At 41.5% G+C, this 23,496-nt stretch overlaps 7 protein-coding genes across 9 annotated transcripts in view; 4 read left to right on the plus strand and 3 right to left on the minus strand.

The window, feature by feature from the left end:
- Positions 1-991: 991 nt before the first annotated feature.
- Positions 992-2,599, minus strand: LOC135651604 (RING-H2 finger protein ATL60-like). The gene has a single exon (XM_065171812.1). It carries the CDS (start codon positions 2,061-2,063, stop codon positions 1,131-1,133), a length of 933 nt encoding a protein of 310 aa, XP_065027884.1. The 5' UTR covers positions 2,064-2,599; the 3' UTR covers positions 992-1,130.
- A 920-nt stretch (positions 2,600-3,519) lies between these two features.
- On the plus strand, positions 3,520-7,678 carry LOC135651603 (triacylglycerol lipase OBL1-like). 2 transcript variants are annotated; one of them, XM_065171811.1, is made up of 5 exons: positions 3,520-4,133; positions 4,211-4,434; positions 5,515-5,551; positions 5,847-6,550; positions 7,266-7,678. In XM_065171811.1, exons 1-5 carry the CDS (start codon positions 3,653-3,655, stop codon positions 7,569-7,571), a joined length of 1,752 nt encoding a protein of 583 aa, XP_065027883.1. In that variant the 5' UTR covers positions 3,520-3,652; the 3' UTR covers positions 7,572-7,678. The 2 variants fall into 2 exon arrangements, with proteins under 2 accessions (XP_065027883.1, XP_065027882.1); XM_065171810.1 differs by having other exon boundaries at positions 4,211-4,452; positions 5,518-5,551; positions 7,266-7,676.
- Positions 7,679-8,202: 524 nt separating this feature from the next.
- Positions 8,203-13,957, plus strand: LOC135650948 (uncharacterized). Its single transcript, XM_065170674.1, has 11 exons — positions 8,203-8,333; positions 8,492-8,618; positions 8,855-8,923; positions 9,356-9,472; positions 9,559-9,747; positions 10,105-10,598; positions 11,957-12,056; positions 12,252-12,311; positions 12,386-12,478; positions 12,560-12,679; positions 13,006-13,957. The coding sequence occupies exons 1-11, from the start codon at positions 8,296-8,298 to the stop codon at positions 13,348-13,350; spliced, it is 1,752 nt and encodes a 583-aa protein (XP_065026746.1). The 5' UTR covers positions 8,203-8,295; the 3' UTR covers positions 13,351-13,957.
- A 141-nt stretch (positions 13,958-14,098) lies between these two features.
- Positions 14,099-15,911, minus strand: LOC135650952 (uncharacterized). The gene is made up of 3 exons (XM_065170678.1): positions 14,774-15,911; positions 14,579-14,675; positions 14,099-14,278 (listed from the first exon to the last, which is right to left on the minus strand). Exons 1-2 carry the CDS (start codon positions 15,459-15,461, stop codon positions 14,596-14,598), a joined length of 768 nt encoding a protein of 255 aa, XP_065026750.1. The 5' UTR covers positions 15,462-15,911; the 3' UTR covers positions 14,099-14,278; positions 14,579-14,595.
- Positions 15,912-16,018: 107 nt separating this feature from the next.
- Positions 16,019-20,679, plus strand: LOC135650953 (uncharacterized). Of its 2 annotated transcripts, XR_010501680.1 has the most exons (8): positions 16,019-16,441; positions 16,686-16,744; positions 17,787-17,846; positions 18,000-18,069; positions 18,901-18,970; positions 19,173-19,199; positions 20,275-20,453; positions 20,528-20,679. XR_010501680.1 is itself a non-coding variant. In XM_065170680.1 (7 exons), exons 1-7 carry the CDS (start codon positions 16,154-16,156, stop codon positions 20,322-20,324), a joined length of 624 nt encoding a protein of 207 aa, XP_065026752.1. In that variant the 5' UTR covers positions 16,019-16,153; the 3' UTR covers positions 20,325-20,679. The 2 variants fall into 2 exon arrangements, 1 of the variants encoding a protein (XP_065026752.1); XM_065170680.1 differs by having other exon boundaries at positions 20,275-20,679.
- Positions 20,680-21,624: 945 nt separating this feature from the next.
- On the plus strand, positions 21,625-22,833 carry LOC135650954 (RING-H2 finger protein ATL74-like). The gene has a single exon (XM_065170681.1). The coding sequence runs from the start codon at positions 22,120-22,122 to the stop codon at positions 22,714-22,716; it is 597 nt and encodes a 198-aa protein (XP_065026753.1). The 5' UTR covers positions 21,625-22,119; the 3' UTR covers positions 22,717-22,833.
- Positions 22,834-23,437: 604 nt separating this feature from the next.
- The window catches only part of LOC135650951 (CASP-like protein 2A1), a 1,331-nt gene continuing 1,272 nt past the window's right edge, over positions 23,438-23,496 (minus strand). Inside the window, exon 3 of the mRNA XM_065170677.1 lies at positions 23,438-23,496. This exon is cut by the window's right edge and continues 409 nt beyond it. The gene's annotated coding sequence lies outside the window, so the exon portion shown is untranslated.

The following is a 23,496-nucleotide window of genomic DNA, read 5'->3' on the forward strand; positions in this document are numbered from 1 at the left end:
ACTCAAAACTCCACCAAGGTTGGTAAGAGGTGGAAACGCAGGACCATCTCATGCTTTGCTCGATGGATTCGAGTTGACCCAGAGTATCCTCCACTTGTGATGTTCTACTCCAAGATTCAACTAGTGATCTCTTCTTTAGCTTGTGGATTCGTTTTCCTTTTCGTAAACCTCATAAATATTCCTGTTATTATATTGGTGTAATAGAGAAGAACCAGGATTCAGTGTGGTGCTCTGCAGTTCATTAACGGTATCCTCCACTTGTGATGTTCTACTCCAAGTTTCAACTAATGATCTCTTCTTTAGCTTGTCGATTTCTTTTCCTTTCCGTTAACATCATAAATATTCCTGTTATTATATTGATGCAATAGAAAAGGAACAGGATTCAATGTGGTGCTCTGCAGTTCATTTACAAGGAAAGAAACTCCCTGTCACCATTATGATCTCTTATCCTTCCAGTGGACTGATTCCGCTCGAGGTTTCTTCTTTCATATGCAGTGAACATGAGAGCAGGTATTAATTTCTTTTCCTTTCAATCAACTCAGTTAGTAGTTTATCGGTATGATTCTGCTGAATTGAATTAGACTTGCATTTGACTCATAATTGAGATAATTAATTGAGTTTGCAACAAAGTTCAATAAGAAACAAAGAATTAAACAGTGTGTCTACATTTAACGACTAGCTTACACCCTTTGTGTTGCTTAGTAATTGATGACATCAAAGTGGAATATCAGTGTTCTTGTTCTCTTCATGGAGTTTCGAAAACATTACATCAAGTTCATCACGTTGAAGTCAAAAAGGATTTCATCGAACTTTTTTTTTGAATCGAAGTGGCTATAAACAATGAAGAATCTCTCACAAGAACAGAGAGCATGATATAATTCATCTGTCTCAAAAATACTTAATCCATCACATTATGTGCTTTTAGATCAGCTTATCACATTATGTGTCTCTCACAAGAAGAATTCTTCCTCACTTTACCACAATAAATATCTCTACTACTACATCTGTGAAATCTTTCTTTTCCTGTGTGCAACAAATAGATCAAAAACATATATCAAGTTCTGAAAGAGATACATCAGCTTCTTCCATTTCCCTCACTTCAAAGCTTTCCACCAGCAGCTCCTCAAGACTCACGAGTTGGCCGGAGACTTTGGAGGCAGAGCGCGTCCCTCTCCTCCTCCCAACGCCTGTTCGATGTCGCCCACTCGGGGGCTACACGGCGAACCAGCAGTCCTCCCCCCCAGGCTCCAAAGCCTCCGCAGCGACCTAAACCTCGCCGTAACAGGCGACCCCGTGTCTTCCATGGCGAACCTACTCGACGGCAATGGAGTGCCTCGCGACGGGAACTCGTCCACCACCCTCCTTGGCATCTCGATCACGAGACGCCCTTCCTGTGGCTTCTTCGACGATGAGCTGCCTGAAGAAGTCGAGGGCCCTTCCGGTGAGCCATCTCCCTCTGCCTCTCCCGTAGTCGAAGAATTCTCGGCGTTCGCCTGATCTTGATCGCCGCAGAACAACGGGTTTGGCGGGAACACCAGTGACTCGCGAACAGTCTCAGGCGGTTGAGCTTCCGTTGCTTCAGCACCGGCATCCGGGTTCGCGGAGGGCTCGGCGCCGACGGGGCCCCGGCACAGCGGGCAGGTGGAGTGAGAATGGAACCACATGTCGATGCACTCGAGGTGGAACCCGTGGCCGCACTTGGGCAGCAGCCGGGCCTCCTCGCCGTCGACCAGCTCGCAGAGGCAGACCGCGCACTCGAGTCCCTCCTCGAAGTCCGCCGCCCGATAGACGGTGACGGGCAGCGAGCAGAGCACGGCCGCGTCGAGGCCACGGCGAGGTGCGGGGTCGATGTCAGCCGCGGCGAATACGAAGCGGGTCCGGGAGCGACCCCGGAGGGCGGGGTTCGGACGGAAGTAGCGCCTGGCATAGAGGTAGAGGAAGAAGACGAAAACGACGACCATGAAGAGGAAGACGGCCGCCGCCACCATCACCTTGCTGTTTATCCTGACGACGTCTACGCCACCGGCGCCGCCGCCGATATCCTGATCACCTGGCTCTGCCATCGGTGACGTTTGGTACGCGATGGCTGTGGTGCTGTCGTTGATGTGAAAGACCGAGGAGGAGAGACGATGTAGTACTGAACCACACCTACCTTTAAAGGACAAGGAAGGAAGTTGGAGAAGAAGAAGAAGACTTTAGGTGTGGAAGCCGAGGAAAGACTGGGAGCAGTATGTAAGTCACTACAGGTGGGGCAGGAGAGGAGAAAGAAGGTGGTCTTCATGAAGGACGAGCATGTGAATGAAGGTTTTGACATCACAGACTTGACTCCCATGAGCTTGCGTGTGGAGCTCGGCCATTTCCGATCTTTCGCGGAGGCCGGTGAGCACAGGCTGTGTCGGGCCTTCTCTGACACGGCGGAACCGGTCAAACAAGGAGGAAGCCACGCCCTTCCGTTGACTTGTAGTGCCTTTCCGTTGACTTGTAGTGCCTTTCGTTGACTTGAGATTTGTACTTGGGTCTTCCTTCGCACAAACCTATAAATCGATGAGGATCCAAATTATACTTACATGGAGGAGATTGGAGACCGCTAACATTCGAGTAAAAGATTACAAAATGCACCATAAATTCAATTAAAATGTTCTCCATCTTTGTTTCTTTTTGCTGTATCGTTCGTGTGTCACACACCTGAGCGACTGCATCGTTCCCTCTCGTTCCTACTGGTGTTGAAATGGCACACCAACCTCAAAAGTCATCAACAATACGCAACGAAGAGGAAAAGAAACGAACACGCTTTTGGTGAGAAAATGTCACGCAAAAACAAAATATTATAAGTCCAAAGTCATCCATTTCAACCCTCTCTAGAAAGAGAAGGAGCAGATAAAATTGATTTCGGAGGAAGAAGAGGAAGAAAAAGAAGAAGATAAAGTAGGATCTCTTTCATCATTATTATTATTATTATTATTATTATTATTATTATTATTATTATTATTATTTTCATAAATTTTGTTCTTTTTTCTTAATATGACCAATGTTTTGATGGCTAATTTCTTACCTTCTTATTTGACTTTTCACTTAAGTGTCAATGTAATGATGTCGAACTCACCCATAATATTATGATAATTTTTAAAAATTGATCGATTCTGTTCGTGATATTGGGTCGATAATCAATCGTAACACTATCTTTCTTTCTTTTGATTATCGAATTTCTTGAATTCATTATATAAAGATTATAAACACATTTCACCACCATATACTTTTACAAACTTTTATTATATATATATATATATATATATATATATATATATATATATATCTTTACCTTTTTTTTCCGTTAGAAAAGATTTGCCTTTTTCTTTTGTATTAAAAGCTGTCGAACAGAACAAACAGGAAACATAGAAATGCGAATCATTCTCCAATTCCTCGTAGTCATACACAAACATTCTTGCTGTAGATTTCGTTATGGAGATCCTCGAGAGCTCATCATCAACCTGATAAGATTGAGATCCAACAAGATAAGATTGGATTACCGGAATCCAATGTAAGATTTGCGCAAAAGTAGGCAGTGGTGACAGTTGATTCGTGCGTGGAAGTCTCCTCCGCCATCACGTCTTCCACACCCTGTGATTCCACGCAACCATGACGAAGCTGTTCCATGCTTCGCTCTAATGGCTACCTGCTCCTTCCATCCCCCTCCCTTCCGTTCTGCCATCTCCTCACTCTTCGTCTCTATGCCGAACCCTGCTCTCCATCTTCGTTCGTAGCTACGATGGCTGACAACGGCATGATGGACACTGCAGAGGAAGGGGGCGATGAGACTTGTGACTTCGGGTACCTGATTCTGAGACCCGATGGTGGCGGCCTGGTGGACCTCGCCCGGTTTCTGGTGTCCGGTGGCAATGCCCGCAGGTTCCTTCAGAGCTCTGAGGAGGAGGAGGAGGAGGAGGAGGATGGAGGAGGACTGGGGCCGATCCCGGATGACCATCGATGTGTCATACTGGTGTCCATTCTGGTCCGCAGGATCATTGCATTCTTCGGTAAGCCCATGGCGTGGTGTGGGATGCTGGTGGAGTTCCTCTTGAACCTCCTCTCCCTCAATGGCGGCCTCCGCGGCCTTCTCCTCAGCCTCCTCTCAGGTTTCCAGTACTACCTTGAAAGAAACTCCATCGCAGTGCATATCGTGAAGCTGCATGTTGCATTGGCATGTTGACAGGGAAAGCGGCGGTGCCGCAGAGGGGCTCAGCGACGTTCGTCAGTGCGATTGGGCACCTGGACAAGCGTGTGGACCTGCTCAAGTTCGATGCGGCCTCATTGAGGTCGGAAGAGGAGAGCGAGGAGGTTGCTGCTTGCTCCCAAGTCGGGAGAAGGGCTGTGATGGACCTCTGCATGATGGCTTCCAAGCTAGCTTATGAGAATGACAAGGTGGTCGCCGACGTCGTCAACAACCATTGGAAGGCAATGTTTCCCCCTCGCTTGCTCAAACAATCTCTGCCTCTACATGCATGTCAACTGATTGTTGTAATTTCAAGTACAGTTCTCTTCAATCATGAACTTTAAACAAACATGTTCTCTTCGATCATGAACAATTGACATGAAGAGGCTTTGTGTTTGCCCAAGTAATTCTCTAGGTATGGAGACATTTGGAATGAAGGTTGAGCTTCTAAAGGAATTGTCACCGGTCGAGAAGGTTACAGAGAATGACCGATGAGGTTTTCTCTTTATTGAGTATCTGATTGAGAGGAGACAATTGATGCTGAGATATTGATTAAATTTTGGTCAGCTTACTAATTAACCGAATGTATTTAACCTATTAGACATTTAGTCAATTAGGTTTTCGCTGTCACAGAATTTGCTGATGGGAGAAAGATAATAGAGAGATTGATCAATTTTGGTCAGCTCACTAATCAACTGAATTAACTGAGTGTATTTAACCTATTAGACATTTAGTATACATGGTCGATTAGGTTTTCGCTGTCGCAGAATTTTCTGATTGGAGAAAGACAATAGAGAGATTGATCAATTTTGGTCAGCTTACTAATCAACTGAATTAACTGCATGCATTTAACCTATTAGACATTTAGTATACATGTTCGATTAGGTTTTCGCTGTCGCAGAATTTGCTGATGGGAGAAAAACAAAAGAGAGATTGATCAATTTTGGTCAGCTCACTAACAACTGAATTAACTTGGCAAGAATGACATACAACCCAGCTTTGAAAATTTGATCTGGTCAAATGTTTGGTTAAATAAAACAAAGCTCTTCAAACTTAACAACAATATATGATGAATGTAACTGGCAAGTATGATGTGTAGAAATTAGTTGATTGACATCAACTCTATTGAACACAGCAGAACTTTGAAGCTGTAGCATGTAGAATTGATATGAAATACTTGTAAGGCTGACCTACATACATTAGATTTTTTGTACTCCAGCAGACCAAAGAATTTAGTGCTTATGCCACATTTTACTGTGTTTTAGAACTTGCTCACTTTTTCTTCTCTACTGTTGGTGCAAGAGCAGATGCATTTTGTGGAGTTCTACAATTGCTGGAATGGTAAGAAAGTCTATCCATCCATAAAACTATAACTGTCTCTACTTCTTAAGTTTGTTAAATGTGTTTTTGTCATATTGGATGACTTGTAATTTTCTTGGCAGAGAATGTAGTTCTTTACATAATATAGGATTATTTTCTTTATGATGATGTCTCTGCACAAGAATTTGGTGTATGAACTATTAGCTCTATAATTTCTCTCTTATATCAAGTAAACTCGCATATGCTTATTTAGTATGATACTACTTGACCGCTTCCTCACGGCTATCTCTTATTTATTTTGGCTGCTTGATCAAAGATTATCAAAAGAAAAAGTCTACTCAAGTCTTCATCTTATGCGACAAGCGATTAGATGCCAGTATAGTGTTAATCAGCTTCCGCGGAACTGAGCCTTTTGATCCAGATGACTGGAACACAGATATCGACTACTCATGGTATAAGATCCCAAAAATGGGGAGGATTCACATGGGCTTCCTTGAGGCTCTTGGATTAGGCAACAGAATTCAGGTCTCCACTTTCCAATTCCATCTTCAAGGTCACTCTTTAAAAAGGAGCTATTCAGGTGCCCAAGTAAACTATGACACCAGCAGTTTATTTGTTAAAAGAAAGGATGAATCACTAGAGATGGATAAGGAGAATGCATATTATGTCATTAGGAGTAAGTTAAAAGACTTGCTTCATGAGCACAAGAAGGCAAAATTCATTGTAACAGGTCATAGCTTGGGTGGTGCACTGGCTGTGTTGTTTCCGGCAGTGTTATTGTTTCACAAGGAAGAAGAATTGCTGAAGAGGTTATTTGGAGTGTATACTTTTGGACAGCCAAGGGTTGGGGATCGACAGTTCGAGAGGTTCATGGAAGATCACTTGTGCCATCCAAAGTCCAAGTACTTCAGAGTGGTCTATTGCAATGATCTTGTTCCGAGGCTGCCTTATGATAACAAGACTTTCTTGTACAAGCACTTCGGAACATGCTTGTACTACGATAGCCTCTATATCGAGCAGGTATAAATTTCTTTCTTCTCTCGGATTTTGTGCTAAAAATCCATGAATGTATGTATATTCGCTACATTGGAGTGAAAATTTCATCTCAGAAAGATCATTGAGATGTAAAAAATAGCTAAAATTAACAGAGACATGAACATGTTTACAATGGACAGTTTTACAAGAAATGTATTTTCAAGAGAATATAGCCACATGATCACTGGCACCGATTTTGTTGTGCGAAGAGTTACGAGTGCTTTTGCCCAATCCTTGTGATAATACAATGTTTTCACTGAGAGATTGATGTGTACATGATATAGTTGCTCTTTAATTTCCTATAAAATGATTGATCTGTTGACAAATGAAAAGACCTTGCGGAATAGAACTTCATGAATGCATGTTAGCAAATTATCTGCTGAAGTAGGTTCCTGTCTAAGACCAACATCTATTCTTTTATCGATTTCTTTCTACCAAATTTATGCTAATCATAAAAATAGGAAGCTTAAATTTTGCACAACTATGTCATCATTAAATCGATCTTCAATCATGGCACAATTCTTTTCTAATCTGTGCAAACATGCTTGAAGTAATTGGCACATCTTCTCACAAAAATGACTTTACCTGTCTCTTCTGAATTAGAGAACTTTATGCATACTTTCAATACCTAAACAACTCCATGTTTCTGATGCAACCTTGACTCTCTTCTAATTACTATCATTTTCTTTTTCCGATGAAGAACGTAGAGGAAGAGCCTAACAGGAACTACTTTGGGCTGAGATATCTTCTTCCAGAGCACATGAATGCGGTCTGGGAGCTCATCAGGAGCCTAAGCATGAGGTATGCCTATGGAACAGAGTACAAAGAGACCTGGTTCTCCATATGCCTTAGGATATATGGACTACTAATGCCCGGTGTTTCAGCTCATAGCCCTGTAAATTACATAAACAGTATAAGACTGGGAAGGCCAGTAGCTGATACTGGCTCCTTCCGAAGTGTCTTTGCAATTGAATTGAAGTCCCAAACCTCAAGTACCGATATGTAAACCTTAATATGCTTTTGTTTGTTTGATTCATGGCTTTTCCTATCAAAGAACTCAAACATGTTTTGGTTGGTAATGCTTGATTTTGACTCTTAAGAGTTCATTTCAGTAAAAATAGGAAACCATGGGAAATGATGCTTTTCAAATGATCCCATTTTGATTTTGATAAGAGCTCTATTCTCTTGATGGACGGAAATGATAAAACATAACACACTAAATCTATCACGTCTGAATATTTTTTGAGATCTAAAATGTTTTCTTAATCATAAATAATTATGGGTGTCTTGACTATGAATTAGGGGCATATTGATATTGTATTCGAATTATATTATATTCTTTATGCAGGAGAAGGGATATAAGATGCTTGGTTCCATTTTAGGATTCTTACTCGTGGATCTCTTTAATCATTTCGGAGGGCGTAATTATACTTCGATAAGGAATAGATCTTAGATCGAATCAAATTAATTAGTCATGTAAACAAGAATCATCAACATCAATAATTAATAATTTTAATAATTATATATATGATGGTGTGAAATGTCACTATATATATATATATATATATATATATATATATATATATATATATATATATATATTAGCCATCGTTCACCCGCCAGCGTGAGTTGAAGCCCACGAACACCAAAACCGTTACTTAATGGCAGGAGAGGCTGCCATTTCGTTCTTATTCTAATGGTCGGTTCTTATAGGTTTACAAGGAGGAGAGATGTATTCTTCCCATGGCGTCATTCTTCCCGTGAACCTGTAAGACTTGATTCGATCCCCCTCCCTTGTGATTCTTTCCGAGTTCGGTTGGATTCGTTCATCTTGTTTGGTTCCCGGAACTAGAATAAAGTTTGTATTTTGTGCTGAGATTTTGGATCTTTTTACTGGATTGGGAAATTGCGGGGCACCGTCAACAGGGGAAGATCGATCCGGAAAGTTATGCATAAGGTGGGGAAAGGTCGGGTGGTGGAGTCGCGGTGCAGGCGACCGGATCTGGCTTCGTGTTCCTCTGGAGACGCCTTCGCGAGCTGTTCCGGCCTCGATGTGGGTGAATCTTTTTCTTCTTGGTCGGTTCCTTGTTCTTTTCGTGTGGTTCGATAAGAAGGTTCACGCAGGACATTCACTGTTGCGCGGCAGTGTCAGTTTTGTCTAATTCTAGGGAATAAATTGATGTTGCATAGTCTACAATCGATTCAGATTCCTAAAATTTGGCTGTAGAATGTTCGTATCTGTGTATGACCTGTACCAAAATAATTCTTGATACTTGTTTGGATGACAAGATCAATCATGATGCGAGAGAAGGAAGGCGGCGGAAGATGTGCTGCCATAGAACTCAACTTGAACAAGAAGTAAGTGATTCGCTCAACTTAGCTGCCTTCTGCATTGTTCAATTACATGGTCTAGGATGAAATCCATTGCCATTGTCCTCTTGTTGACTAAATTTTGCTTGTTAATGATGCTAAATAATCAAGTCTTTTGTAAGAAGGAGCTGCTCATCAAGATTTAGTGTGTGAAACATCTTGGAGTTTTCACAATGGTGACACTTACCCTCCATTTACTCTATCCTAGACACAATCTTCCATCACATTTTTTTGTTGCTAAAATGGTTAATTGTCATTACTAAGTCACAGAAGCAGTCGATAAGGGATTGAAAGTGTAGGATATATATTTTCAATATCCTACTTGAACCATCTATTTTCCAGTCCGTGCATATATTCTCTTTTTCTTTATTGTGATACTCGTGTGTTAATCTGCATTCAGTTTCTAAAACAACTTTGCAGGTTCAGAGATTGCAGCAGCAACTGCAGGAAGAGATTGATGTGCATGTGGCTTTAGCATATGCAGTAGCACATAATGCTGTCCCTTTTTTGAACTCTCCTTCCAGTCTTCCAGATAGAGTATGAAGTACATGGGCTTTTGATATTACTCATATGTTTGAGTAATTGCAATACTAATAATTCTTTGATCATTAAAAATTGTTTAGGCTCGGGAGCTTCTACATGATATAGGAACACTGGAGACTACAGTTTCTAAGCTTGAAGAGGAGTTGGCTTCTTTGCAGCTTCAGCATTGTCAAGAAAGGACTGAACGCCATCTTGCTGAAAACCATCTAGAATATTTTCCATCATTTTCACCAGAATCACCTACATCTTCCAGTTGCTTGTGGGAAGAGGTACCTGGTGTTCTTTCTTCAGTTCCTTCAGTCTGTCTCACCTACTGATTGCTCATAGTTTCTACTTTGTCCCTTCCAGTGCTTATCTTCTTTGAGGGTTTTTAAGTTTGAACTAAATCAAATACCTAGCTCATTGCAACAAGATCTAGTATCTCGTGGAGATTCAGAGTTTGCTGCGGCAAACATATCTTTAGCTGAATGCCCTTAGGAAGAGGTTTCATTTATACAGTCTTCTTTCTGTCTGGCTTTTAAATGCTTGTTTTTTTGTGAATGGACTTTGTCATTTTTTTCCTTGATACTAACAATACATGTGATGTGTTAACCCTTAACCAAAATCATATCTTTCTTTCTGCTCAGTTGTTAGGATCATGCAACAGGGTTGACGAAGGGAACAAAATGGATGTCTGTCTTCAACAGTCTGATGCAGCGGAATTGAAGAAGGATCTCTTACAAAGGAACTTATGTAATAATCCAAACCAGCTTTCAGAAGAAATGGTGAGATGCATGAGAAATATCTTTCTTTGTCTATCTGAATCATCAGACAGATGTTCAAAGGCATTTTCTTTAGATTGTTTGCCTTCTCAATCATCACCAAATGACCAGCGGTCTTTTTCTTCATTCACATCCTTTTCTGATTCATCCTTAATATCCTCACCTTTTCGAAATCCTCTAAATGGAACACATAAAACTGATGAGGTAATGGATCAAGTGGATGGATTTGATCCTTATGGAGTTAATGGCAAGGTGCAAAGCAGGAATATTGGAACGTATCGTTTGGCAGCTGAAGTATCATGGATGTCTGTCGGGAAGGCAGAGCTAGAATATGCTTCTGAGGCTCTAAAAGGTTATAGGTATGATGTCTTGCTTACTTCCAATCTTAAAAGGAACCTATGCCATGTAATCATCTATATACATACTTCATATTTATACTGATGCAGACAAGTCGTGTTACATGTTGACAGTTGGCATATTGTCAGACTTTTAGCATCATAGAAGCTGAATTATTTAACATATCTCAAGCTGGTTTTGTCTCTGCAAGTAGGATTTTTTGCATGCTCCTTTCATCATTTGTTCTTATTGGCAACTAACTTTATTTTTTGGCATTAATATGATTTAGATATTTAATTAGAGTTCTCTGAACTAACAGAACTTGTTTTTGTTTTTCTAAAGGTAGATTGTCCTTTGATCATCCAATCTTTATATGAAAAATATAATTTCCAATTTATCAAGTATCTTCCAGATCAGGGTGCATGGATAGTTTGATCAATAGAGTAGACTACTAGCTAATTTGTATAGAGTGGGTCTACTAGCTACATTGTCTAGAATATGTTACCGGTGTTTGTAAGTTGAGGTCAATAAAAACGTTGACACATGGGCAGTAGGTCATTAATCCATATTTACATGACCATCCTATCTTTAAATAGTTTCCACATTTGACTTATGATCTAACGTGCTAAACTTTTGAAGTTAGTGACAAGTGTGATAAGAATAAAGTGAGGCAATGTTTGTTAAATAAGTCTTCTTCAGAGTAAGTTTACATACACTTGTAACAAGAACACCAGAGTCTTTTAATATATGGAAATGAAATGTTTCAAAGTGTTTGATAAACCACTGACAATAGTTTGTTAAGTACATGCATGGTGCTTGGATGAATACAATCAACCATTTCCACTATAAGCTTTATGAAACAAGAACAACTTTACCATAGGGGTTGATGTAATATATTCTGAAAATTCTCATTTCCAATGGTCATGTAAAAGGATGTTCAACTAATCACTAAAATGTATTATTGAGAATTAGTGCAGCATTAGAGTTTGTGTTATTAGTTGATAACTTAAATCTACTTTATTAACAGTGGCACTTTCAGCAAAAAGTATCAAACTTTTTTGGTATGTCTTGGTTAAGATATCTCCAAGTGTTAAGCTCACATTGCACTTCTCAAGAAGCCATGATGTCTTTTAATTTCTTCCTTTTTAGTTCTCATGTTATTGCTTAATTTGGAGTATATTCTGGCAAACTGGCTTCGACCTGCAGCTCTTTCTTGGTCTGGTGATTCCAACTTTTTTCTAAAATGCAAGGAACATGCTTAGAATTTTTGCAGAACTCATCCCAATATCATAAATGGCACTTTGTCTACTATCGGTTTCAGATAAGATGCTAAATAGTGAAAACTTGTGATGACTATAGCTTCTTAGCCTGTCTTTCTTAGATTTCTTGTTGAGCAATTGGCAAAGGTTAATCCAGCTTGTATGGGTGGGAATGAGAGGCTTTCCTTTTGGGTCAATGTGTATAATGCCTTGACAATGCATGTAAGTTCCCCACCAATCAATATCAGTATCATTGCAACTGCTAATAGATTATTATGCCAACAATAAACTGAGGATTAGTATGAAGTGACAGACTTAAAATTGATTGATTTCTTCAAGAAACTGAGGATCAACTGTACACCTTTGAATGATTTCTTCAAGAACTAGAAATATAACTTCTGTTGCTTAAAAGTGCAGGCCTATTTAGCATATGGAGTTCCTAGAAGCGACATCAAGCTATTTTCCCTCATGCAGAATGTTTGGATTCACAGTTTTCATGCTTCCTATCATTTTTGCTGTATATATTAAAACCAACATGTGGTGTGTTGCAGGCATCTTATATAGTTGGTGGCCATTCATTCAGTGCAGCTGAGATTGAATTTGTCATTTTAAAGATGAAACCTCCAGCACATCGTCCACGGCTAGTATGTAACAAATGAAATATATATTGCTTGTTCCTTTATTTATCCACCAGCATAACTACTAAATCTGCTTTTTTTTTTCAGGGATTGTTATTGGCTGTTCACAGATTTAAGATTTCTGAAGAGCATAGAAAGTATTCCATTGACAGACTTGAGCCTCTGCTGCTATTTGCCCTTAGCAGCGGGATGTATTCCTCACCTGCGGTGAGCTTCTTAATCTGACTGTTTTTTGGATGGAAAATTGGGAAACTATATTACTATTAAGCAACCAGCATCTCTAAATTGTTACTTTAGTGTATGTGATTGTGACCTATAAGAAAGAAGATCTTGCTCCAGTAGTTTTGCATCGGTAACAAGATCTATGCAAATTGATACTCACTGGAAACTTCTTATATATACAAAAACCATATACACAAATTGGGTATGCACTGTTTTATCTAAAGCAGATCTGCAATTTAGACTAAGATTGATATGTAGAATATTGTTGCTCTAGTAGGTTATATATATGACATCCATCAAGCATGATGCAGGTAAGGGTCTTCACACCTGATAACATTCAAGATGAGCTTCAGAACTCCAAGAAGGACTATATTCAAGCATCAATAGGTATTGGTGAAAAGGGAAAACTGCTAGTGCCAACACTGCTGCACTGTTTTGCCAAGGGCATTGTTGAGGATTCTTTGTTGGTCGACTGGATTTGTCAACATCTTTCCCCCGATGAAGTAATTATTTCTTGGGATTCTACATCACTGCAGACGCGGTGGTTGCTTGATGTTCAGAGTTTTAGTATCATCCCGTTTGATCCAAGTTTCCGGTACCTATTCTTGCCTGATGACAATACTTCTCGGAAGTCTCCCCGTGATTGGTCTGTTTGAGCAGCCTTGAAGTGGTTAAAGAGTATCATCTTTAAGCTACAGATTTCCACATTTTCCCTAGCACATGTGTCCATGTCGACATTTAAACATGCTCCGGCAAAGATTTCTTCACCTGAACATATCCTCAGCTACAATTCTATAAATTCTTGGTCATGCAGAAGATGACTAAATATGCATGATATCTAAGTGAGATGCTTGGTTTGTTTGCACATAAACATATGAAAAGAGGTACACTCAAACTAATGTGGATTTTACCATAAGTGCAAAGTCAATTTCGAGGGTTTGATGCTTCTGCAAGAACTGGTTATGTGATCTTTTGAGGAAAAATTTCCACTTGTGCTTGAGTCGTACACTGAGATGAGATTATCAATCCAAAGTGGCTCTCTGTAGGTTTGACTAAACTAAGCTGCCTCTGTATGTTGTATGTGGCAATATCATTTCGTTATGTATGTGAGCTTGAGCATTCAATGGAAATAATGTGGATAACTCTATATGTGAAAGTTTTGCTTGTACTGTTTTCCATATTCTTGTCTTTTGTTTTCCTTGAGAAATGTATTCTTTTACATGGTAATAAATTGCTTATCCAACAGTTTATTGAATTTTGAAATCCTCTATGATGGTTGTGTCACCTGAATTGCTGGTATAGTTCAATGCTCCAGGTTGATAAAGTTTGATTGACATGAAAAATGCTTGACTTGGAAGAATGTACAGGGATTGACTTACTCTGTTTTTGGATAATTTCTAGAGATGAGAAATAAGTTTATTTTGAATCAAGGATCTCAATAGAAGAAAAAAAAGAAATAGAAACAAGTAAATGAAGAGGAGAAAAGAGGAAAGAACTTCTGGGTGGCTTTTCCCCCTTCAGGTCTCTCCATTTCATCCTCAGCTCCATCTCTTCACAGTTTTATCAATGAAACTGAGTCTTGATCTGTAAAAACATGTTATAAAATGTGAGATTTCATCAATTCAGCAGCAGCAGATCATATCATATTAACTACCTATGTGGCAAAAAATGCAGATAAATCCAAGCTTATTAGCTTGTTAAGTTTTCATCTCATGTCCATTTTACTCTCTCTCTCTCTCTCTCTCTCTCCCCCCGCCAGTAGTGATGGTGATGATACTAGAAAGACGAAGAAGAAGAAACAACAACAAAAAGGTAGTGAAAATGAAGAACAGATATCGAGAACAGCCTGAGGACATGTCGAAGTGGAGGATGAAGAAGACTCACCCAGAAAGATACAGCTCTCAGCTACTTTGCCTGACAGAACAAGCCACGGCCTGCGCCCAGTGCCTCAGTCTCGTCTTCACATGCTGCGGATCGTCTCCTGTTCAACCCCAACATCATTACCAATCAGTAACTCCAACACGCCTTTTCGTCGAACACCTGCGTATAAAAAGGGTGGGTGCAGTGGTATTACTGCACCTGGATTGCAGATCTTCCACGACTCCGAGGGGCCTCCTGAATGCTCGTCGGGGCTCCGAGGGCTCGGAGAGCCGCACAAGGTCGACGGAGTAGAGGCGGTGGTGGGGCTGGTCATCGGGCTCGGCGAGAATGGTATCTTGATGTCGGAGAGCTGGCGGTTGACGGCGAAGTAGAGATCGAGTGCGGGGAGGGTGTCGAGGAGGTCGTGGCCGCCTTCCTCCTCGTTGAACCCGAACCCAAGTTCTATGCTTCCCCTAAGCTCGTCTAGGTCCTCATCCGTCAGGTTCCTCACCCTTTTGGTAGCCCTCGTCTCGCCACCATCGCCGGCCTCGTCCTCCTCCTCCTCCTCCTCCTTTCCTCCCCTCTCCGTCATCATGTGCCTGCTTTGCAGTATCTGCCTCCGCCGCTTCTCCCACTTGACCTCTCTCTTTGTCTCCTTCATCGACAGCTGCTTCGAGAGCAGCCTCTTCTTGTTGCATCCGACGGCGGCGGTTCTGCTGCGCCTGCCGCATTTCCAAGCCAAATCGGGGCCGTCGACCAGCGCCGCCACCTCGTCCCTGTCGCTCTCCCAGAACATCGACAGCAAATAGCACTCCATTGCTTCCTTGTCCATCTCCCTACCTCTCTTTTCGCAGCGCCTGCACCCCTCCTCCTCCCCCTCAAACGGATTCTCGTACGTGATGAGCATGACGCAGCGACCGGCCGCTGCTAGAGGAGGAAGAGGAGACCATGAGAATCAAAACTAAGCTCTTAGGATCGAAATCAGCTGCATTGCTTCTGTTCGAGGAAGTGGCGGGGCTTCCTCGGCCAAGATGGATACTTAAGGACGCAATATTAGCCATTCAGTGCTCCGACCTGTAATGCCCACCGCTCCTTCCTCGACTTCACAACAATTTCTAGTTCAGACAACCTGTGTTCTATACTTAGCGAAGGTGATCGCGGCAACAACCCGAAAGCAACCCCTTTACATCAATGCATTGCGCAGGAGGAAGACGATGTCAATCGCTAAAAGATCGCATACCACTCCCTTTGGCTTGGAACTCCGGCGGCAGCAACAGATCAGCGTCTGACCGTAGAATATAGCTAACGTGAATCTCCAAGCATGTTGGAGGTAGGCACGTCACACCTGGAAGATTTCAGGGGTGATTCGGTCCGAAATGGATTTGTCAGTTTCGCGTTCGTGTGACAGTCCGGATCCGGATCCGATAAAGTTCCAGATCCATATATCCATACCCGATCCATCAGCATAGTGGTTCCGACGACGCGACTCGTGAGATCCCCCTCCGCTCCGCCCCTACTGGCCTAATACTGCGCCGCCTCTCGCCACTGCTCATCCTCCATCGGCAGCCATCTCGGAACCACCACTCTTCTCGGCCTTCGATGGCGGATTTCTTCGTGGGCGCCTCTGTCTCCCTCCTGAGCATCTCCACCACCCTCTTGATCGGCGCCGGTTGCTTCGCGTTGGGTTTCCTCTTCGCGCACAAGGAGACCAAGAGAGGCTTGCCCTTCCCATTTTCTTGGATCAGGTCCTTAGCTGATAACAAGAGAGTCGCCGTTCCGGCCGACGATGGTCCCGGTGAGCCGAAGTTTGTGGAGAGGGCCGTGCAGAAGAAACCCGCCCTTCTCGAGATCGAAAACCTTGCTGAAATCCTTGAAGACTTCAAAATGGTAGGTCAATATGTAATATTTCTTGTTCTTATTGTTCCTTGTATGACTCCTTTGTACACCGAAACGTATTCTTCAATTATAATCCTTCTCAGTTCCTGGAATGCTTCAATTATAATCCTTCTCAGTTCCTGGAATGCTTCAATTATAATCCTTCTCAGTTCCTGGAATGCTTCTTTAATTCTAAAATCGATGCCTTTATTTGCATATTCTTGTTTGGTACCATCTTGATGTTGAAATTGTGCAGGTTTTGGTTGTAAGAAATGATTTGAAGATGGGGAAAGGAAAGATTGCTGCCCAATGCAGGTATTCTTCATTTTGATATGTCCTGAATGATTGTACCTATTATCTTGCTACCACAATTTTGTGTAAGATTGTTTCATGGTTGCTATTGCATAGAATTCTTGGAGAAGTTTAATCTTGGAAGATTTTAACTTCTTTATTAATTTTGTATATTGGTCTCAGTCCAATAGAGAGAGATATGATGGTGGTTTAATGAGCAGGGATCACTGTATGTCTAAGGCTTAGCATGCCATAAGGACCTGTTACTTGATTTCCTGCATCATGAATTTTTCATGTTGGTGCCACTTCACTTGATTTTCAGTATACAAGACTGTCTCATGACATGATTATTTTTATAATCTTGTTTTTATCCTATGCCAGCTGACATCTGCAATTTGGCATATAATTTTTGTTTTACTTGGTAGTCATAATTGTTCCTAATAAAAAAATTCCATGAGCATTTGGAGCATAATAACAGTCTTAAACAAAGGTTCTCAATTTCAGTCCGTACCGTTGTACTAAGCCCTGCTCGATATGGTACGTACCGAGACATACTGATGGTACACCGAAAAAGAGTTAAAAATACCTCCAAAAAATACCTAGAGGTAACGGTCTAAAAATACTGGGGCGTATCGATCGGTACGCCTCAATAACGATTGAAATCTGAGATGTATCGACCGGTACACCTCGGTAACGTTCAAAATCCGGTGCGTACTGACCGGTACCGAGGCACATCGATCGGTATGCATCGGATTTTGACCATTACCTCCCGATACAGACCTTGTATCGTTCAATACGAGATCAAAACACTAGTAACACCCGATAAAGGGCAGTCCACGTACCGGTATCCTTTCGGACCGGTACGTACCACCCATACCAGGCGGTACACATCGAAATTGAGAACCCTGGTCTTGAACATCAAAGGTAGCATGCATCTATGGCATAGGCTCTATGTAGTATAAAAAATCAGATGCTAATAATAATATAGAATGATTTTTGAATTCTAGTTGATATTGATCGTGATTCTAGAAGGTTAAATTGATGGGCTTACTTTTATGTCTTTCAGCCATGCAACTCTGGGTTTATACAAAAAGCTCCTTCATAAAGCTCCAAAAGCATTGAGCAGGTACCTTTGGCTACTCTTAAATGAATTGTACTAAATGATTATCTTTTATATCTTGCTTAAACCTACAAAATTGAGAAAAATGTTACATTAGAATTTCATATACTCTGATTTGGGTGTTTTGATTTTGTTGTCTATCGATTCTTCTGTTGACAGGTGGGAGGATTGTGGCCAAGTTAAGGTGGTACTGAAAATTGAAAGCGAGGAAGATCTTCTTGTGCTACAAGTATATTACACTGGCATTTAGCTTATTCATATTTGTAAATGTAGAGCTGCTACAATGTGAACCTTCACTCTGACTTGAATCCTTTCCTCTCATGAAACTGTTCCAAATTCAGAAACCTGTTTCCATGTGAGAGATTTGAGATGATATTTGCTAGTGGGTCAAGCGTACAGAAAGCAAGCAGCATTGTAACATAAGCCTTTACAGCCTGCTTAGATGTATAGCTAGTAGACGTGCCAATAAACTCAATATTGAGTCAAAATGCTCATGCAAAAGGGAAAGAGGAACATGTTGAGACATAAAAGTTCTACCAACCCAATTGTGCTGACATTCTTTGATCCATCAGTGCTTCTGAAGTGTTAGTGGCAGTATATCAAAATTTCGAGGCTGCATATTTTTCTTTCTTCCTGTATGCTCATCTGTGGCATATCATTGACAAATGATTTTTTATTCATGTCTTTCTCTGAATAGGTAGCTGTAGGTTGCTCTAGTTATATATAGCATCCTTGTGCATCATTCAGAGAAAATTGCTTTTATTCATTTCAATTCTGATGTTCGATGGACTCTCAAACTAAACCGCATACTCTAGTTTCAAGCAAAGACTATACAAGTTCCAATTAGATCTGGGTTTCTTATGAGATTATGTTTGAACCTTACATGTTGATGCATGTATAGTTAGTGTTGTACTATTTGAATGTTCATTTTTTCTATGTCCAGTTCATATTTATGTGCACCAAGCATATATTTAGTGCATGATAAGGTACTATAAAAGGTTTTCCATAAGCCTTTACTTTGAACGATAATCATGCTTGTTCACTTGTTGTTTTGTAACAGGGAAGAGCAAAGTCTCTAAAGCTACCAACCCATATAACAATTGATGCTGGAAGGACACAAATTGCACCGAGTGAGTAGATTATCTTTTTGCTGTATAAGTTTTCAGGAACTTCCTTTTTGTTTTTATTAGCGAGGAACTCATACCAAATTAGGTTTATTGTGGAAACTGTTTTGACTACTCTATCAGGATACCTGTGAATAATTTTTTTCATTCAAGATAGTTCATGATTGCTGTGTTACGAAATTGTAACTGACTGTATCTTTTCCTACAGATTCAAGGACGGTGATGGCTATTTTGGGTAAGCTTCTTAGAATTGAAATTTTAACACTACAATTATATTGTTACACATAGAAGTCTTAACTTTTTCTTTCTTTGATATTGCCACCCCTATATTTGAATGTCAATTGTGTAAAGCAGTTTCTTTATTAGAAGGTTTTTTTAACTTGAGATTTTGGTGCAATGTGGTAGCCGTGCCCACGAATCACCTTTGATTTAAAGGCTGACTAATATAGTGTGGTGCAATGAGATAGTTCAATCAAATTATCCGTCTAATATAGTGTGGAAGTAAGGATGGAAAGACGGAGAAACTCAAAAGATGACGGAATTGAGCTAACAACCCTGGATGTCAAACAGCAGGGAATGACCTCCGATTGGTAGGCTGTTATCAATGGTCAATCAGTCGCAGTTGATTACAAAGTTGCATGTACTTTGTTTGCCATGAGAGGTCAGGTGATTGGCATCAGTATAAATTGCAACCGGTAATGCCATTAAGTTATTGGATTAGTTACTTGATAAGCGGCAGCTTATCTTAGGGAAGTAAGGTGAGGGCCTGACATGGAAATGTGGGGAGATATCCTGTAGAGAATCTGAAGCGAAGAAGCCGGAGTTGGAGGGAAGAGGACAATGACACTGTAGAGTGGATCAGGGAATTCATTAGATCATTAGTTAAGATCTGGATTATAAATTTCATTAGCATAATATTGCAAGAATATTACAATTTCAATTTGGTGGTCTGTTTACCTCTTGCTAGATCATGGTCTAACCTATCTCAATGCCCTAGACATAAACAACTTGTTAGAATTCAGAAAAGGCTGACATAAAAAGCTTACAGAGAACAGAGAGCAAATTCTTAGAAGTGCTCTTTACGACCGATCCACTTCAATTCGGTGACCATATTTCTTTTTAAATTATTTAATCACTTTAATGCATTAATTATTTTTTCCCAAATGTCATTCATACCATAAGATATTGAGTTCTTATGGGGATGATAAGGAAATTGAATTTATTGAGTCTGACACCATGAAAATCTATATTCGATTCTTCCCACCGACACTTTGAACTATGCATTCTGATCTGTTGAACTTCTTGAGCAGGGCCGGCGGACATGGTTGATGATGTCACAGGTGGTCTGAAGCTTCTATGATATTTTATGACAGCATTCGACAACCAGGCATTTCTCTTGAGAAGCTAAAGGAATCATCTTCAGTTGCACCTTTTATGGTTAAATTGCTGCTTGACTAGAACTTGAGGCCTGGAATTTCCCAGTCGTTTGGTAAGTGGATCATGCTACAGTAGGTGCTTGAGCTGCCAAATCCAGCTCCTAATTTCTTGGTGTGTATTGATCAGAAATGACAATCGTCTGATCTGGAGAAGCCAGCCACCAAGGTCCTGATATATGTTGCTGTTGTTTTCATGATGGTATGTATGTATGTATGCAGAAAAGATGCTTGATTCTGTGATGCACTAACATTTGCAATCTGAGTCATTATGCATCCCAAGATAGGTGGTGGTATGTCACTCATTATGCAGATAGATATTTTGATGTGATTCTCCATTATTTGAAGATGTTTGATGGCACACAACTCAAATAGATTTGGGATTTTGCTACAAAGAAATGAAACAGTACATGTGCTTGATATGGAGTATAGGCAGAGATCTCTTTTATCTTTGAACACAAAGCAGATATTGTCTCCTGAACTATCTCGAAGAAAATCTCCTTCGATTCAATCCTGAAAGTAGTGAAGCCAATTCCATGGTCCCTCTCGGGTGCTTTAACCCCGCCACGATCGATGCTTAGTTGGCAACCTGTGTTTTCTTTCTCTTTCTTCTTGCTGAACCCAAAGAGGACGCCATCATCTTTTTGCTGCAACTACTGTTTACAATCTCCTTCCTCCTTTCTATACCATCGGTTTTCGTCCATGTGCAGTGGCCATGGTGGAGATACGAAGCTTGTCTTCACTTTGCTCTCTCTATGTAGATGGGTTGGTGATGCATCATCCATTTCACCGGGAGCGGAAGAAAGAGACTGGTTGCCTAAGTTGTGCCAGCAAATGCAGCAACGCCTTCTCTCTCTCTCTCTCTCTCTCTCTCTCTCTTTGTATTCACCGCTGGTCTTGGCGTCTTCTCCAATGACCAAAAGACTTCCAAGTCCTTATCTTTCGTAAGATGGAGAGAGAGAGAAAGAGAGAGAGAGGGAGAGATGACTTTAAATGTCACATCTCCTGCGTCACAGCTTTAATCACCTCAATCCCTTCCTGGAATCAATCACATCACCGTGGTCCCGTCGGCGCGCCCACCTACTTAAATAAGAGCTGATGTCAAGATCCTGCCATGGCAGTGGATCTGACGAGGATCTTATGCACACCTGACTCATCTCCTTCCCCCATCCTTGACCACCCACCTTATATGCAAGCTCACGCGTGTCATCTTTCCGCCATCCTCCGTCTCTGGATCATGTGAAAGATGTGCAGCATCAAGATTATGAACCCCACCCCCCACCGCCAAGACTCTGTTCTTGACTTGTTACAGCAGCAGGCGATGCTTCTCATCTGTTTCATTCATCACTCTCAGTCACTGCCACTTTGACATAGATCAACAGCTTTCATCTTCTCCACTTGTGATATCAAAGGATTGCTTTCCTATAACCCCAACCACTCAGAAAGTGGTGGGTCAGCATGCAGTAGAATTTTCTTCTGCTTTGCAAAAGCAGGTCAGCAGGTGAAGAAAAAGAGGTCGAGCTTCGACCGACCCTACCCTCCTGCTTCCCACCATCATCCATCTCCCTTTATAAGCACCCCTCCTGCCTCTCATCTCTTCCCCCTTTCCCCTCTCCTTGTCTGTCTTTGTCTTGTTGGCATCTCCTTCTCTGCATCTGTTGTCTATCTTCTCCTGTGCCACTCACGACCTGAGTCTGCACCACAGAGTACCAAGACAAGGATATGCATCAGGACCACGTTGATGACAGCATCTCTATGGAGTACTGCTGCTTGAGCTCCGTGCTGGTCCGACTCCTTACGAAGGCTGCGCTCGTCTTGTCGCTGATGGTCAAGTGGCTCCTCTTTCCCTGCTACGACTGGTGGCCTACTTCCTCCTCCGCCGCCGTCGCCGCGTCTTCGGAAGGCATCAAAGGAGCCGAGGCCAGAGCCCGTCACCGCGCCGCCGCCCAGGCGGTGAGGGAAGGGCTTCGGGTCTCGACCTACGGGGAGCTGGTGGCAGAGCAGGAGGAGGCGGCCGCCGCGACGTGCGCGGTGTGCCTGAGCGAGGTGGGTCGGCGGGAGCGGGTGTGGGAGCTGAGGAACTGCAGGCATGTGTTCCACCGGGGGTGCCTGGACCGGTGGCTCGACCACGACGAGCACCTCAGCTGCCCGCTCTGCCGCGAGCCGCTCCTCGCCCGGCGCTCGACCGCCGGGGCTTCTCCGCTTCATCCTCCGCCGCCGCCGCCGCCGCCGTCGGAGCCCAGCTGGGCCGTGGAGCGTCTCCTGTACTTCTTCGGAGACGACCTCCTCCTCCATGCTCCTGCTCCTCTTCCTTCATAGGTTCATCGGGGCTCGGACACATACATACATGACATGTACCACTGCCGTATAGCCATCCATGTTCACCATTTTTAGTCTAATATTTGTTAATACATCTAAATATTATCGTTATTATTATTTTGTATGTTCTTTGTTTTTTCTTTTAATCCAAGAATTCATATGATGTGGGCTCGCATGCATGCATCATCCACATGCCTTGTTGGGGATGGCAAAGGGTGTTGTGCTTATATTATTAAGGATAAAAAGAATTATAATTTAATAATAATTAATTATTTGAGTTGAATTGACATCAAATCTTCATCCATGGCAATCATAATCTATTTCTTTACTTAAAAAAAATCTTATCAATAAAAAAAATTTCTTTAAATCAATATATATATATATATATATATATACAAACTTTTGAATGTACTAATTAATTGGTAAACAATATTTTTTTATAAAAAATAATAATAATATCAGTTTCATTTGGCCAGTGAGGATGATCTTAGAAAGGGAAAACAAAAGGAAGCTTGTGGAAGCCATGCCTGTGCTTGTCTTGGAGGCTAAGTACCCTTCTTTCTGGCATCTTCTCGAGCTTCCTAGTGGCCATAAAGGCCGGTGATGTAAATAAATGGACTTGAGATCTATCTACAATATTATATTCATCGATTCGAGTTTCTGAACGAGTCTGTAAGCAACTCAACAAGTGGCGTCAGATACAAAGACCAGATTGTGTTCGTAGAACAATTACAATCATCTTCATTCACAGAACAGAGGAGACACACAACTACTGCTGTA

The sequence above is a fragment of the Musa acuminata genome, chromosome BXJ3-10 (genome assembly GCF_036884655.1).
Source record: "Musa acuminata AAA Group cultivar baxijiao chromosome BXJ3-10, Cavendish_Baxijiao_AAA, whole genome shotgun sequence".
NCBI classification, from domain to species: domain Eukaryota; kingdom Viridiplantae; phylum Streptophyta; class Magnoliopsida; order Zingiberales; family Musaceae; genus Musa; species Musa acuminata.

Excerpts from the sequence above, each read along its gene's own strand:
- LOC135650953 (XM_065170680.1), top strand. The coding sequence starts at position 16,154 with ATGGCGGATTTCTTCGTGGGCGCCTCTGTCTCCCTCCTGAGCATCTCC. Across the intron at positions 16,442-16,685 it reads TCCTTGAAGACTTCAAAATG|GTTTTGGTTGTAAGAAATGA; the intron begins GTAGGTCAATAT and ends GAAATTGTGCAG. Across the intron at positions 18,070-18,900 it reads AAGATCTTCTTGTGCTACAA|GGAAGAGCAAAGTCTCTAAA; the intron begins GTATATTACACT and ends GTTTTGTAACAG.
- LOC135650954 (XM_065170681.1), top strand. The coding sequence starts at position 22,120 with ATGCATCAGGACCACGTTGATGACAGCATCTCTATGGAGTACTGCTGC.
- LOC135651603 (XM_065171810.1), top strand. The coding sequence starts at position 3,653 with ATGCTTCGCTCTAATGGCTACCTGCTCCTTCCATCCCCCTCCCTTCCG. Across the intron at positions 4,134-4,210 it reads TCTCCTCAGCCTCCTCTCAG|GGAAAGCGGCGGTGCCGCAG; the intron begins GTTTCCAGTACT and ends GCATGTTGACAG. Across the intron at positions 5,552-5,846 it reads GTTCTACAATTGCTGGAATG|ATTATCAAAAGAAAAAGTCT; the intron begins GTAAGAAAGTCT and ends GCTTGATCAAAG.
- LOC135651604 (XM_065171812.1), bottom strand. The coding sequence starts at position 2,063 with ATGGCAGAGCCAGGTGATCAGGATATCGGCGGCGGCGCCGGTGGCGTA.
- LOC135650952 (XM_065170678.1), bottom strand. The coding sequence starts at position 15,461 with ATGCTCATCACGTACGAGAATCCGTTTGAGGGGGAGGAGGAGGGGTGC. Across the intron at positions 14,676-14,773 it reads GTGGAAGATCTGCAATCCAG|GAGACGATCCGCAGCATGTG; the intron begins GTGCAGTAATAC and ends GGGGTTGAACAG.
- LOC135650948 (XM_065170674.1), top strand. The coding sequence starts at position 8,296 with ATGTATTCTTCCCATGGCGTCATTCTTCCCGTGAACCT. Across the intron at positions 10,599-11,956 it reads GAGGCTCTAAAAGGTTATAG|ATTTCTTGTTGAGCAATTGG; the intron begins GTATGATGTCTT and ends TGTCTTTCTTAG. Across the intron at positions 12,057-12,251 it reads ATAATGCCTTGACAATGCAT|GCCTATTTAGCATATGGAGT; the intron begins GTAAGTTCCCCA and ends TTAAAAGTGCAG.